Genomic DNA, 15,874 nt, shown 5'->3' on the forward strand with positions numbered 1-15,874 from the left:
AAATGATGATAACAGCAGAAGAATTAAAGACCAAGAAATCCGTAAAGCTCTTCTTCAGTTATAGGCTGAATCTGTTTCCCCTTTTGCAGAATATACAGATTACTTTTAAAAATAATATTTTCAGTCATTTTGCTTGACAAAACAGTCAAAAAGATATGTTGCAGAACCCTTTCGGGAAAAGTATTGCTCGATCACTCCCTTTTGGAGTATAAATTTTGGAAAATCTGTTACAAACTTTTGTCTCCTAAATTTGCGAGAAACTTTCAGACTGTGATTCACAATTTTGGCATTTCTTTCATTTTCAGCAGAGGGAGAGTCTGTATTGTCTTTGTGACTCGCAGCTTGCTTTTTGCTATTTCCCTCTTGTAGTGCTTGTATATTGCTGCTTTCTTGTTCGCAGTCTGTCAGGTCATTTTCAAAATCACTACCGTCCTCAAAATGGGTTTCTTCAGCTTCTCGAGAACACATGGAAATATTCTCTTGTTGACTGGTGGACAGTGTGGCAAGATTTTTTGTTTTTTTGCACTTGTACACTGCTGCGTTTGAATTTTTCTAAAACCTGTTATTTATCAGAATCATGGCTTTCCTTATCAAGTGTACTGATGTCAGATGGAAAATCCTCCAGTAGTAATTCCAGTATCTCTTCATCTTTCAACTTTCTCCTCATAACCTGTCATGCAAAAACACAAATCTATAGGCTTGACGGGACTTACAAGTACCAAATTATCTTTACAAATTTATAATATATTCCGCTTCTAGTCAATTATTAGCATAAATCTACTTGCCGAATAACAGGAAAAAAAAATTATGAAGATTGGATTCTCACAGTAAATGCACGGAGTAAAAACTGAATGATCATCCTGCAACTGCATACAACCAAATACAGCGAGGACTGCGGGCGCTGAAATTCAAATTGCTTTGGTAGCACAGATAACACATCCATGAAAGAACTGTGATGCATTAACAATGTACCAAAGCAAGAATAAGGGGAGTGCTACATTTGTGTGCCAATTCAAATGATGAAGAATGTTTTACACTCATTTGTCTAAAATGGGACTTTGAAGTCCTGTCAGATCATAAACGATTAAATAGAAAAAAGATGTTTGCACATACCATGAAATTACGAATAGATCGATGAAACTTAGTGCCATCGTAATAACCACGGTTGGCCAGTTTCAGGAAGTTTTCACAAACTTTTGGCACCATATCACAATGAAGTTCCAAGTTCAATGGTCCCAGATTTGTTACTAACCGAACGTAACCTTAAAAAGAAATTTGTTCACCTGAATTACATGCACAAGAAAAATTTCACAACCAGAAGTCTTACGCGCTGGTAAATCTTCCAGGTTGTATGGGCATGATCCATTGAATGAAAAAGTTGCATGGACCATGAACATGACCATGGACCATGAACAATTTACATTTAAATACAAACAATACTTAAATTTCAGTGAATCATACTTTATCATATTTGAAGACAAGAACTGAAGCAAATTACATCTATATGATCTAGAAATACATGCTGTTACTGAGCATTTGCTTCATTCTTCTATTTAATTTTCCCTTATTCATTGGGGAACAGTTCTATTACACTTACCTTTCTTCTTAACACGCTCATAACGTACTACATCTTCATCAATAATAGCAGCTTCATGTACTGTTGTTGGTGCTATAGTAGTTGAAGTAAAGCCTGCAGCCACTGCACCAGTAGAGTAATGTGCCTACGAAAATATAACAAAATATAAGCTTAGAAAATAACCTGTAACACAAAAAAACCACATACATTAAATCTGGTAGGTGAGTGATGTTGCTCTGGAATGTCATGATGAACTGTTTGAGTAATTTCTAATTTCTTCCAACACATTCTAAAAATGTAGGCCCATTGATATACAGAGTGAACGAGAACTCCACCGATAAACTTTCAGAGGTTGTTCAGGGATACCTTCTGAGTATTTCGGTATAATGGACCCATCTTCTCCAGGTGCTCATTGCAAAGTAATAATGTAATTATGGTTTATTTGGTTTGTTACCACAGTCATTCTTGTTTCTGTAAAAGTACCTTCACAACACTGATGAGGTACATGATATACAATAACCAAAACACACAAGACAAATAATATGAGTAACGCAACAACAGTCAGAAGCAAAAGCACCATGTATGATTGGGCATTGGTTCAGTAACAGCTCAATGTAGTGTCGTGCTGATCTTCCATTGCAGTCTGTGAACCCATACACAAGGTATACATCGGCCAATTCTTCATCAGTAAACCTTCTATAGTACTGCTGTCTATCACTGTTAACATAGACTAGCACAGCCAGAAAACAAAACCCAAGACAAAACCGAGCAGTACTGAATGCAAACTTGAGGGCAACAAGTTGAAGAGAGCAATACTGTAGTCAACATCACGTAACATGAGCAAACAGAAACAAGATACACAGCACATATTGTCAAAATTTGCACTGCTGTGCACTATTTTCAGTGCAATACAGATAGAAAGCTAATAGGGGCAAGAAACTAAACAAAATGCAATAATTCCATAATGAGTTGACAGAGACTGTACGTCCTTTATACCAAAATACAACAGGCTCTGAAAGTTTTTTGGTGGAGTTCTGTTTCACCCTGTACAGCTATGAGTTATAGAAGTTTCATAAAATTTTTATCAAATTACTAAGTGGATAAATAGGTATCTTCAAGTGAAAAGAGACTTATCCAACATATCATCCTTCAGTTTTCTTGCAGAGGAAGATTCAGAGCCAGCAAGGCTTGTCTCAACAGCACACACATGTAGCAATTCACTAACATGATAGCATGTCTTGAGCATCATTTTTAGAAGTTTAAGAAATTTTACTTTCTATGAAGTACTGATTCAATATAAGTGAATATTTGCATCTCACAAGAAATGAGTTGATAGCATCTGAGATGTCATTTTCTTTGGTATTTATCAGTAAAAGCAGAAAACATATGTCAACTTAGTTGCCAAAAAATACAATTGATTTATAATGATAAAAACTCAGGACAGAGTACGTGGAATGCAGGTAATCTAAGTCATCGTACATTTAAAAAAAATCGAATGATTCAGATTACCCAATTCAGATGTAAACACACAACGAATGTTTTGGAATGAAGCATAGTCTCTAACTGGATTTTTAGCTAAAGCATAAGATATTTTATATGCTGATTTCTGCTATGACAGCAAGGTACTTATTGACTTGGTTCAGATCAACTGTTGTGTTTTCAAAAATGATATGTAGCACCAGCAATCTAACGTACCATTAAAGAGATTCAATATTATGAAATGGATAGTTGTTACTCACCATATAGCGCAGATGCTGAGCTGCAGGTAGGCATAACAGACAGACTGCCACACAATAAGCTTTTGGTCAGACTGTCTCTGGCAGCTTCAGCCAGACTACCAGAGATTGTGGGACAGTCTTTTTGTTGTGTCTATCTGCAACTCAGTATCTCCACTATATGGTGAGTAGTAACTATCCTTTTTGTAATATTGTTAAATTCCATCCTGGATTTTTTCATTGTTTGACTAAAGAGTTTCAGTAATGTACAAGTATTAGAAATGGTGGAAAAGGCTCTACTGTCATATTTGGCTTGGTATTCTGTGACTGTCACAGGAAAGTATAGCATTTTTACGCTATCTTTTTATTTTTTATTCTGGACGGAGACAGCAGTCATGTACAAGATGTTTTGCTTGTGTGAACATGTTGCGTTTTTCATTCTGAAAAAAGCTTTCACCAAATGCTACATGTATACAGTCTTTTCATTGTGCCTTTCTGCAACTCGTGTGCCATCTTTAAGGTGAGTAGCAATCTATCCTTTTCATAATATTGTTGATATCCTAACCTGGACTTTGATCTTTAAATTAATTGTGTGGTTTTAAAAAATAATAACAAATCAATTTACTACTTTATATGGGCAAACCTCACAGCATAAGCAGTGGCAACTCTCCCAATCATTCAATATGTGCAACCTTGCTCACACAAAACACATCTACATGGTAATCAGATTCTTTCCACACTCAGTGTAGCATGTCCTACGTGATGGTACGCAGTGCATGCTTTATCCAATCACACACTTTCTCAAGGGGCACGGGCATTGGCAGGACATAAACTCAAACCCCCACAGAAAGAAATTGAAGGGTGTTAAATCTAGCAAACAGGGAGGCCACAGGAGAAGGCTGTTGCAGCACATCCAATCCAGCTTTGGTGAAGAACACGATTAAGAAGCTCTTGTACATTCCTGTGAAATTGGGGCAGAGCACCGTCCACTTGCAAAATGTATCACCGTAAAGGGTGTTCTGCTGGGTTAACTATGAGGTTTCCAAAATGTCTTAAAATGAATTATTTGTCACCATCTGTTTGGAAAAAAAAGGGGCCATTGACTTTTTCACATGCTACCGCACAGAAAATGTTCACTTGTGGTGAGTCATGCTGATGCTCTATCAGCATATGTGGTTTCTCACTTCCTAGATATGGACATTGTATGTGTTCCCTTTGCCACTTACATGGAAGATAAGTCTTTCTACAAAACCAATATCCTCCATTTTTAACTGCAACTCTTCACAAAAGTCATGCCTTTCAACTTTGTCTGCCACTGTAATGGCCTGCACTAATCCCACTTTGTACAGTTTATAACATAGCCACTTACACAAAACCATAACATTTGGCATTTACAATTCCCTACTTGCTTTACAAAATGACCTGTGACGACTTAGATGAAATGCCTAGCACACTTTAACACCTACCTACGTTATTCTTGTGTGTGTGTGTGTGGGGGGGGGGGGGGGGGCACTTTCCTAAACTGTGCACAAAACTCTTGCTGCACTATGAACGCAGACCTGGTCACTTCAAAATGGACACAACCAAAAGTCTTTTCCTGTTGCAATGCCATCCTGGAAATAGACGCTACACCTTTGTAGTAAAGACAACATGCAAACAGTGGGTAGCACACCAAAAGCTTGGACAATTGCTGCTGTTTATGATGTAAGGTTAGCCTGTATAAAGTAATAAATCAATTTATTATTAATTTTTAAAACTGCACCATTCATTTTGAGAGAGAAAATCAGTACAGACATAGTCGAAAGCTGCTACCTAAAATGTATTATTTCATGTTCAGAGAATAGCTGAAGAAAACACCATCTATCTACCAGCCCACTCAGTATATCTTTGGGAGTGGATGAACAACCACATCTAAGATCTTACATAATAGTCAGTAGCTGTTGTTCTATAATCCACCCAGACTGGTACATGTGCCAGGCCTGTGAAGCCCTGGAAAAATTTACTGCACTGCTTTGTAATCAATTGTCACAAGACTAATAAATGAAAAGACAAATTTTGATTCCTACTGACGATTACAAATTTACCTACAAGTCTGTCACTTCCTCCCATAATTTTACAGACAAGTCATGGCTTACTTGCAAAAACTGTCTCTCCCCTTGAATTGTTCAGTGATTGAGCTCGCAACCTATAGAAGAGGTTTCAATAGTGACTTATTAAGAGTTTCTTGGAGACATGTGGAAGGATTATAGAAGAATAACAGAGGTTCTGCACTTGAATTCAAAATCTGCATACACATCTATTGGGACAAACAAGATACATAAATAAGCAGTTACTGAGCAATAACAGTTAGAGAGATAACAACAAGGATGGGGGCCCAAAAGCACCACTACAGCATCAGTGCACTGGCGGTCAGCTGCTTGCAGAACTGGACACAAGCACACATTGCTACAGGGACTTCTGAAATACTGCACATCACCTACAGATGCGATCAAATCTCATCATGAGTTTCCTGTGCACACCAGACTTCAAGTTACCAAGTCCAGTGTATGTTGCAACTACAATGGCGGCAGACTTGCACACCAATCATCACAGTGGACTGAAGCCAATACATTGTGATTAACACTGCCGAGTGACTCCACTGGTAAAAAGTAGTTCCTTGTAGCCACCTTGATTAGAGGAGTAGTGCTGACACTCCAGCAGCCTTTCAGGGAGAGTAGTGGGGAGTCTACTGCACTTTTAAGTTGGTCATTCTGCGTTAGCACCAGCCCAATGCTCCCACGAGAAAAAGGTCTCTTTTCATGGAATCAGAGCAAGTTTGAATGCAGTGAACACTGACTTGCTTTCCAACAAACATATCATCTTTAAACTATTTTACTAAATTTATTTCCAGAAATCTAAAAATTATGCAGACCTTCTCATGCTGTGGTCCTTTACTTCGGCAACACACTGTTCACTTTGGAATCATGGAAAAAATTACTTTCGTGGAGGAAATTTGCCTATAGAATTTAGCAGTTCATTAATTACATATGCAATCAAACTGTGAGTGCAGTTATTTGGTTCATAATCTCTTTTATAGTTTGATTCTGTGCTTAGATACCAAATTAATTAAATATTTTTAACTCTCTCTTACAAAGGGCTGGACACTAGAAAAGTCTCCATGTCATGGTGGTTTGCAAACAGTGGATGTCAATGCCTCCTAACGTAGAAAGAGTAGCTTCAGCATTTGAAATATTGGAATGTGCTTTACAGATCAAAATCTAAATTCAGTATCAGAGCTAGTGGTGAAACAAGACTGCATCAGTCTCTCTGCGAGACACAGTTGTGCTGCTGCATAAGTGCCTAAGCTGCTCATCCAATGAAAGTGATGAAGGCAAGGATTGTTGGTGAAATAGTGCCATGTGTGCTTCTGTCACTTCAAGTGAGTATTTCACAAAGAGTCATGTCTGACTGTTGCTGATGGCCTTTTTCATTCATTAAACAAGAAGAGTATGATACAAACGTTTCTACAATCACAAAATTATTGACACTTTACATGTACTCTATTACCGCATTAAATTTGTCAGCAACTTTCTTTTCTTCTACTTTAGTTTCAGGTGCCTTGTATTCACGATTCAGTTCATCCAAAATTGCCTGTGTTTCAGCATTTACAGTTTTCAGGCGTGCTGATGGGTCATCGTCTGGATCTGGAAACCGATAACAATAAAACAAGCAATTTTATATAATGCTACAAAATTTAAATTCAGGACATAAAAATCAATATTTTCAGCCCATTCTGATATCAAAAACAGTTAAAATACCTAAAATTTGAGATCTTTATCACAGCCTGCTAGTAGTTCTATTAAAGAGGACATCATACAAGGGCATGTTGAAAAGTAATGCATCCGAAGTTTTGATGAGAAAACTCTTCAAGCTTTCTAAATAAAACAAATTATATTCACATTCTACATCTTTATTCTTCTTGTCTACATATTTGCAGCCCCCTGCCACTAGTGAGCTCCCAATTGTAGTGTGTAACATGGTAGACTCTAACATAACTACGTGCAAGCATGAGAAACAATGTATTATAATCTAGTTTCAAATTCGAAGAGCTAGTCCACACATGGAGCACCTTCTCCTTCAGTATGAAAGTGCCAACAGTCCGACGCTTTGAGTTCACTGTCATCAATGATCGTCCATACAGTCTCAACTTGGCACCATCCGAGTCTCATCTGTTTCCAAAACTTAAAGAACATGTTCAAGGACATCACTTTGATAATGATGAATTGGTGCAAGCATAGATGAAGTGAAGGCTCTGTCAATGTAGACAAGAATTCTACAGTGATGGTATCAATGAACTTGTCTCTTGATATTAGTATCAGGTCTCCAGCCAGGACATAACATCATCTTGACAATATTTCGGGGGTCCACTTGTCCGGCATCTTCAGGTGAATAAGCTGTCACACTAACTCACTGGAACTGAAATCGAAGTGCAACAATAGTTCCTTTATACACCATCTGTAGGTCCAACCCGCGTGCCTAAACATAACTGCTCTCTAGTACAAAGCACGACAGCACACCAGTGGTGAAAACTCATGGAAACAATAAATCAATATTCTCGCAGAATAAGCTGAGTAGCACAGTCACCGTGGTGTAGTGGTTATGATACTAGACTGTTGCATGGAAGATTAAGGGTTCAATACTCACCTGAACCATAAAATTTTGATTTCTATATGCAGTTCAAGTACATTCTAGAAGTTTCCACAAATGTCAAGAATCATTGTAGTGGAATGTTCTATAACTGTATATATACCATAAGTGTTCTGACCGGAGGCAGTTCGCTCCGCGCTCTTGTATGTGCAAGTGCTGAATAAACCTTCGTTAGGTGAAGTTAGTGTTTGTCTTTCATCTAATTACACCTTCTTCTACGTGACATTATTCTGGTGGAGGCACTGTGTATTGGGACTTGTGATAGCGCACATCATCGATGACACAGTGGCTTCCATCAGGCCACGACAGAAGTGCCGTTTACATGGCTAGAAACCCAAGTTCGAGCCATATTCAACAGATCACAATCTATCGGAGACAGAAAAGAAGAGACATTACAATACAGCAACTGTGTGCCACCACATGAGACATCCTTCCGGGTTCTCTGGTGGCGATGGCCAACATCCAAACAAGTGGCTAAAGGTATAGCCAAATTTAACAAATGAGATGACACCGTGTGTTTGGCTAACACATTTTTCTACTTGGAGGGCACTGCCAAGCAATGGTATGAGATTAACAAGGAGAAGTTCACAAGTTGGGAAGTATTCCAGGCAGAACTGCACTAGTATTTCGGCGACACACAACGACAGAGGTGCAAGGCTGAAGATAAATTAAAGTGCAGGGCACAGCATCCAGGGGAAACTACAGCATCCTACATTCAAGACATCTTGGAGCTGTGTAAAATAGTGGATCCTAGATTGGAGGAGGAAGATAAGGTTGCATATCTCATGAAGGGTGTTGCTGAGGACATGTATCAAGCCCTACTCCTGAAGGAGGTTTTGACAGCAGACAACTTCAAAAAATGGTGCCAGTATATCAAGACAATACAACAAAAAAGAATTACACGCAAGAAGTGATTCTTCAGTTTCTCCCGGTGTATTTGTTGCTCGAACAGTCCATGGGTATACTGCCGGTTCATAGTGTCCAACGGGCACAATATTTCGGCGATCAGACATGTTGCCATCATCAGGTGCGCTGACGAACTGAGTTTTAACGGCTTCCATTTGTCGTATCGATGTCCGTTACGGAGGAAGAAACTGATTTCACAGGTGTTCTTTGTCAGATAGTGAGAGAGGAAGTTCAGAAGGCACTTGGATTGCACGGCGAGCAAAAAACTGAGACGCTTCAAGAAGGGAGGAAGTGAAACAGACATTGAACCCAATCTCTCGTTCTTCATTTCCCTCTAAAACGGTGAAAAAGTCAAGACCCAGGTGAATTTACATTTCTACAATGCCGCATGAGGGACCTGTTTGGGCATCAAGGAAGACTGACATCTGGAGGACCTAGGATAACCAACCAGTATGTTTCCACTGCAGACGACCGGAACATGTGTTGCGCTATTGTCAGGAAAGGTGGCAGATATTTGATGACAACTGCGCCAGAAGACAGCACACCGATCTTAGCCGACGCCAACTCCGGGACAACAAAGATGACCAAGAAGATGTGGGTGCAGGACAACGTAGGTCACCGTCGCCCCAAGGTAGCCACTAGAGAGGACACTCCCCAATACGCCAATCACGGTCTCCATCGCCACATAAAAGCTCCAGCCGATCACCTAGCTGCTGCAACCTGGAAAACTAAAGGGTGTGATCTGCCTTGGAGGTGAGGCCACCGAAGAGAAAAATTCTCTGCTGTCGATCACTTCAAAAATGACAGGAAACTACATTGGTGTCCTTATGGATGGCCGACCAGCCCAAGCTCTTGTGGACTCTGGAACATCATATTCAGTCATTTTGGAGAAACAGCATCACCAGTTTGCAGAAAACCATATTCCTCAACAACAAAACATATTTGCTGAAAGTGGCTAATGGGAAATATGCAAAACCTACAGGAGGATGTGTCATTCATGTGGGTACAAGTGGCCATACACAGCCCTTAGAATTTATCGTCTTGCAAGAGTGTAGTCATGACATTATTCTCGAATGGGACTTTTTGAAAGCTTCTCAGGCAATTATAGATTGTGGTCACTCAAAGATTATGCTAGACGAGATGAGATACTGTGGACAGGAAGATGCGCATCCGAGTGTGTGGAGACAATGTGTGCTGGATGAAGTGATCATTCCTGCAGTCAGTACTAGAAAGGTAACTGTCATGTGTCATGCCATGCATCAACCCATGGATGTTGTCATGGAATGTAAGAGAAGCATAACACTGAAGAATAACTTCGTCATCCCAGCCTCAGTCGTCTCGTTTAAGAACGGATTCAGTGAATTGTGGGAAGTTAACTGTCGCCGTGAACCGCAGATCCTTCCAAGGCGCATGTGCATAGCAAATGCTGAGCCATTAATCGCAGAACAGCTGAGTGTCGTAGAAACCTCCCATACAGAGTCTGTGGGCGAAATTAGCACTACCATTACGAGACAAAATCTTCTAGCTAGACTATCTCCAGATCTCACTAAGGAACAACAGAAGAAGCTACTTGCCATTCTTCAAGAGTTCTCTGAATGGTTCAATCCACAGGTGAAGAGCAAATTAGAGAAATCGACAGTGAAGCACTGGATTAGCACTGGAGACCATCAACCAAAATGCAGAGAGCATACCATGTGTCAGCAACAGAACGTCGAATAATTCGCGTCGAGGTAGAGAAAATGATGAAGAATGACATCATTCAGCCTTCGCAGAGCCCATGGTCATCACCAGTAGTTCTCGTCAGGAAGAAGGATGGCAGTTGGAGCTTTTGTGTTGATTATAGGAAGCTTAATAAGATAACTAAAAAGGACGTTTACCCTCTACCCCGAACTGATGATACACTAGACTGTCTGAAGGGGGCTAAGTTTTTCTCAGCCATGGACATGTACTCAGGACACTGGCAATCGAAGTCGATGAGGCTGATCGTGAGAAAACTGCATTCATCACCCCTGAGGGCCTGTGCGAGTTTAAGGTAATGCCGTTTGGTTTGTGTAATGCACCAGCAACTTTTGAACGGATGCTGGATAATCTTCTATGTCACCTGAAGTGGATGATGTGTCTTTGTCATTTAATGACATTATAGTGTTCTCATAGACATCTGATGAACATATAAAAAGACTGAGGGCTGTCAGTCCCTACCTTTTGCAGGAGGCATATCTTCAAAAACAGGAAGAATTTTAATGAGTTTTAATATTAAAAGTGTATTCCGTCCACCAGCTATGACTAGAGTACTGCTGGACTTGATGAAGGATGATTTGGTTTTGAGGACGTCCAGTGTCTACAAAATTCCCTGTGACTGCCGGGAACTCTACAGTGGACAAAAGATCCGTACGGTCCAGGATCAACACGTGAAGCACCATCACCACATGTGTTTATTTCAGTCAGAAAAATCTTTGGTCGATGAACATTGTCTTACTGAAGGACGTAAAATGCTGTGCGATGAGACACAAATGACTGCCCCTGTGTCACGTTACTGGGATTGTGTAGTGAAACACGCTACTGAAATCTAGCTATCTGACAATATCAGAAACAGAGATTAGGGGTATCCTCTAAGTAGGAGTTGGAACCCTGTTTTGTTTGACATTTAAAAAAGCTTTGTTTTAGTCATCAAAAAAAGTCAACAGTGTTGGATACAGATTTTATCATTTCTGTGAGTTTCCACCACTGGTGCGCTGCCATGCATTGTGTTACAGGGCAGTCACGTTCACGCACGTATGGTGGATGGTATGTAATGGAGCCAGAACTGTGGTTCGATGTCAGTTCTGGCAAATTAATGTGACTGCTTACTCACCTGAAGATGGTGGCCAGGTGGACTGCTGAAATTTTGGGTCAAGATGACATTATGTTCTGGCTGGAGAACCAATATGAATATCATCAGTACCATATCAACTGTTTGTCACCAGGGTGACTATGTTGAGAAATAAATATGCACACATAAAGAATACTGATGTAGAATGTTAACTGTGGTTGTTTTCTTTAAAAAACGTTTAAGAGTTTTCGCATGAAAAATTCAGAGGCACTACTTTCTGGCACATGCTCGTACAAGATTAAAGTGTCTCCAAATCATTATCAAATACACTGGGTAACAGGATTGTCAAAGAGTCATTAGTTTAATTTTTTAGCATTATAGAAAAATGACATAGGAACTTATTAAGACACCAGTCCAGTATTTGCCTGGAATGCTTTGAAAACATAAATACACATGTTGTAGATGAAGGAACATCAGATTTCATATGGCTATGCAAGCAAACAAATATTTTGTAGCTACAAACCATGGTGGAACATCTGTGGATATTTTAGTTGGTAATAATGACAGCCATGTTATGTTACTCAACCCATGAATAGTGCTGGTTATTAAAAATAGTAATGCCTGTACAGAAAGTTTTCTGTGTACTGCAATTCATAAAATGCAATTTGGTGGTTATGGTTCAGTACAGATTTGGGTGTCACTGAAAATGTTCAAGTCTTCATCTGACAACAACATTGGGGCATGGTATAAACAGTTTTAGATCACAGAATTGTGTTATTTAGCTGATCTGCACATGAACTTAGTGCTGCCCACAAAACCTAATTTTATGAAAGTGCTACTGTACTCATTTAAATTGTGTTTTATAATTTAATTTAGAATGTTCATAATTTTAATGATTGTCATTTTATAAGTACGACATTAGGAGGTGGGACAAAGGCAACATAACCCACACTAGCTCCAACTCTCGATTAGCACTTGCATCTTTGTAATTTTTTTACACTGAGTTGACACTTCATGACATTCTTATTTATAAGTTTAATGATATGTTCACTGAATGTTGTTTTACAAGTTCTAAGTTTTAGTGAGTGAACTTTCTACAAATTAACTTTTTAATTTTTCACCTTTTATAGCCTGATAATATAAAACAAAAACCCCGCCTTTTATGTTCATTTAACCTTTATTACAGATCTGATGAAGGCAGTAGTTGAAACAGTGCTATAAATAAAGAAAAATATTAATCAACATAGACAGCTTTATTGACAAGATACCTGAAATGATCACAGATTTGTTCTGGAAATTTATTTACTCTATTAACACAATCTTGCCAGTGTGTATGTTGTATCTGTGTACATTTTGCAAAATAAAGAGTGCTGAATGTGTACGATGACAGTTTTGTTACAATACGAGCACAGAATAATCACATACATCAGTTTGGAAAATCACAGTAACTTCTGACTATAATCCTAAAAAATCAGTATCAGACTAGCTGAGAACTTCAATCATCATTAATAACAGTGTATTAAGTATTAAGGGAACAAAAGTACAAACATTCATTCAATCTGCAGTTGTTGTAGGGCTTTCAGCTGTTATTGCACGTGATAGGGCTGAAACTTGCAGGGACATGTAAGGGTGATTAAGGATTCCTGGCTCATGTTATTTTTCTAACACACTAAAAAAAGTCAACACCCATAATGTTTACCCTAAGAGACGGAGAGAATGCATACAACATAAAAAGAAATCCTTGAAAGTTAATGTCTACAGTAACTTTTTGAATAAAAAATGTTCTTCCAAGAAAGTGATTGTTGTGTGTGTGAAATCCTATGGGCTTAACTGCTAAGGTCATCAGTCCCTAAGCTTACACACTACTTAAGCTAAATTATCCTAAGGACAAACACACACATACACCCATGCCCGAGGGAGAACTCGAACCTCCACCGGGACCAACCGCACAGTCCACAACTGCAGCGCCTTAGACTGCTCGGTTAATCCCACGCGGCGAAAGTGATTGTTAAAGGGCATGTCTACCATTACATGCTTCAGTATTTCTCAGATATTGGATGCATTAAAATTAACCCTCTACTATGGGTTAGATTAAAGAATATGATCTGGCAGTAGATGATGCTTCCCCTTGACAAAATTAAGTTTCTTCTTCCACTTGGATAGTCACCATAATTCAAACAGAATACCTATATGGTGCTGGGCCCTTGAAATCTCATTACTCAGTTCCTCTTTATGGGTTACATAAAAGGTATGATTTATTTATCAGACAAACATACGGTTCCTGAAGAGGGGCAGCCTTTTCAGTAGTTGCAGAAGCAACAGTCTGGATGACTGACTGAAATGGCCTTGTAACATCAACCAAAGCAGCATCACTGTGCTGGTGCTGCAAATGACTGAAAGCAAGGTGAAACTACAGTCATAATTTTCCCGAGAGCATGCAGCTTTACAGTGTGGTTATATGATTATAAATAATGATGGTGTCCTCTTGGGTAAAATATTCCAGAGGTAAAATAGTCCCCCATTCAGTTCGCCGGGCGGGGACTACTCAGGAGAACGTTGGTTATCAAGAGAAACAATATTGGTGTTCTACAGATCGGAACGTGGAAAGTCAGATCCCTTAATCGAGAGGTGGTTAGAAAATTTAAAAACTGAAACACTTGGTTCAAGAATCACGAAAGAAGGTCGTATACGTTGAAGAGGCCTGGAGATGCTATAAGGTTTCAGATAGATTATATAATGTTAAGACAATTATTTAGGAACCAGGTTTTAAATTGTTAGACATTTACAGGGACAAATGTGGACTCTGAGCACAATTTATTGCTTATGAACTGCAGATTAAAACTGAATAAACTAGAAAAGGTGGAAATTTAAGGAGATGGGACCTAGATAAACTGAAAGAACTAGAGGATTAGAGAGTTTTAGAGGGAGCATCTGGGAATGATAGACAAGAACGCAGAAAAGAAATACAATAGAAGAAGAATGGGTAGCTTTGAGAGATGAAATAGTGAAGGCACAGAGGATCAAGTAGGTGAAAAGACAAGGGCTAGTAGAAATCCTTGGATAACACAAGATATTGAATTTAACTGATGAAAGGAGAAAATATAAAAATGCAGTAAGTGAAGCAGGCGAAAAGGAATACAAACGTCTCACAAATGAGATTGACAGGAAGTGCAAAATGGCTAAGTGGGAATGCCTAGAGAGAAATGTAAGGATGTAGTAGCATATTCACTAGGGATAAGATAGATGCTGCATACAAGAAAATTAAAGGCACATTTGGAGAAAAGAGAACCACCTGTATGAATATCAAGAGCTCAGATGGAAAAGCAGTCCTACCAAACAAGGGAAAGACGAAAGGTGGAAGGAGTATATAGAGTGTCCATACAAGGGATGTACTTGAGAGCAATATTAAGGAAATGAGAGAGGATGTAGATGAAGATGAGATGGGAGATATGACACTGCATGAACAATTTGACAGAGCACAAAAAGACCTAAGTCGAAACAATGCCCCGTGAGTAGACAACATTCTGTTAGAACTACTGATAGCCTTGGGAGAGCCAGCCATAACAAAGCTCTTCAATCTGTTGAGTAAGATGTATGAGACAGGAGAAACACCCTCATATGTCAAGAATATAATAATTCCAATTCCCAAGAAAGCAGATACTGACAGGTGTGAAAATTACCGAACTGTCAGTTTAATAAGTCACGGCTGCAAAATACTAATGCGAATCCTTTATAGAGTAATGGAAAAACTGAGAGAAGCCAATCTCAGTACTGGAACTTATCTTAGAAGATGGGTTAAGGTAAGTCAAACATATGTTTATAGCATTTTTAGCATTATAGAAAGCTTTTGAATATGTTAACTGGAATACTCTCTTTCAAATTCTGAAAGTGGCAGGTGTAAACTACAGTGAAAGACTATTTCCAATTTGCACAGAAACCAGATTGCAGTTACAAGAGTTGAGGGGCACGAAAGGGAAGCAGTGCTTAAGAAGGTAGTGAGACAGGGTTGTAGCCTATCCCCGATGTTATTCAGTATGTTAGTCTGTATATTGAACATGGAGTAAGGAAACAAAAGAAAAATTTGGAATAGGAATTAAAATAGAGGGAGAAGAAATAAAAACTTCGAGGTTTGCCCACGACACTGTAATTCTGTCAGGGACAGCAAAGGACTTGGAAGAGCAG

The 15,874-nt window shown here is 39.1% G+C and overlaps 1 protein-coding gene across 1 annotated transcript in view; it reads right to left on the reverse strand.

Moving 5' to 3' along the window:
- LOC126189329 (RING-type E3 ubiquitin-protein ligase PPIL2) overlaps nt 1-15,874 on the reverse strand; it is a 77,888-nt gene that overhangs the window by 52,473 nt on the left and 9,541 nt on the right. The window contains exons 5-7 of the mRNA XM_049930934.1: nt 6,838-6,974; nt 1,598-1,721; nt 1,114-1,262 (exon numbers count right to left, since the gene is read on the reverse strand). Of these exons, the coding sequence (XP_049786891.1) occupies nt 1,114-1,262; nt 1,598-1,721; nt 6,838-6,974 (410 nt within the window). The remainder of the gene's footprint in view (nt 1-1,113; nt 1,263-1,597; nt 1,722-6,837; nt 6,975-15,874) is intronic.

This window comes from Schistocerca cancellata, chromosome 1 (genome assembly GCF_023864275.1).
Source record: "Schistocerca cancellata isolate TAMUIC-IGC-003103 chromosome 1, iqSchCanc2.1, whole genome shotgun sequence".
Classification (NCBI taxonomy): domain Eukaryota; kingdom Metazoa; phylum Arthropoda; class Insecta; order Orthoptera; family Acrididae; genus Schistocerca; species Schistocerca cancellata.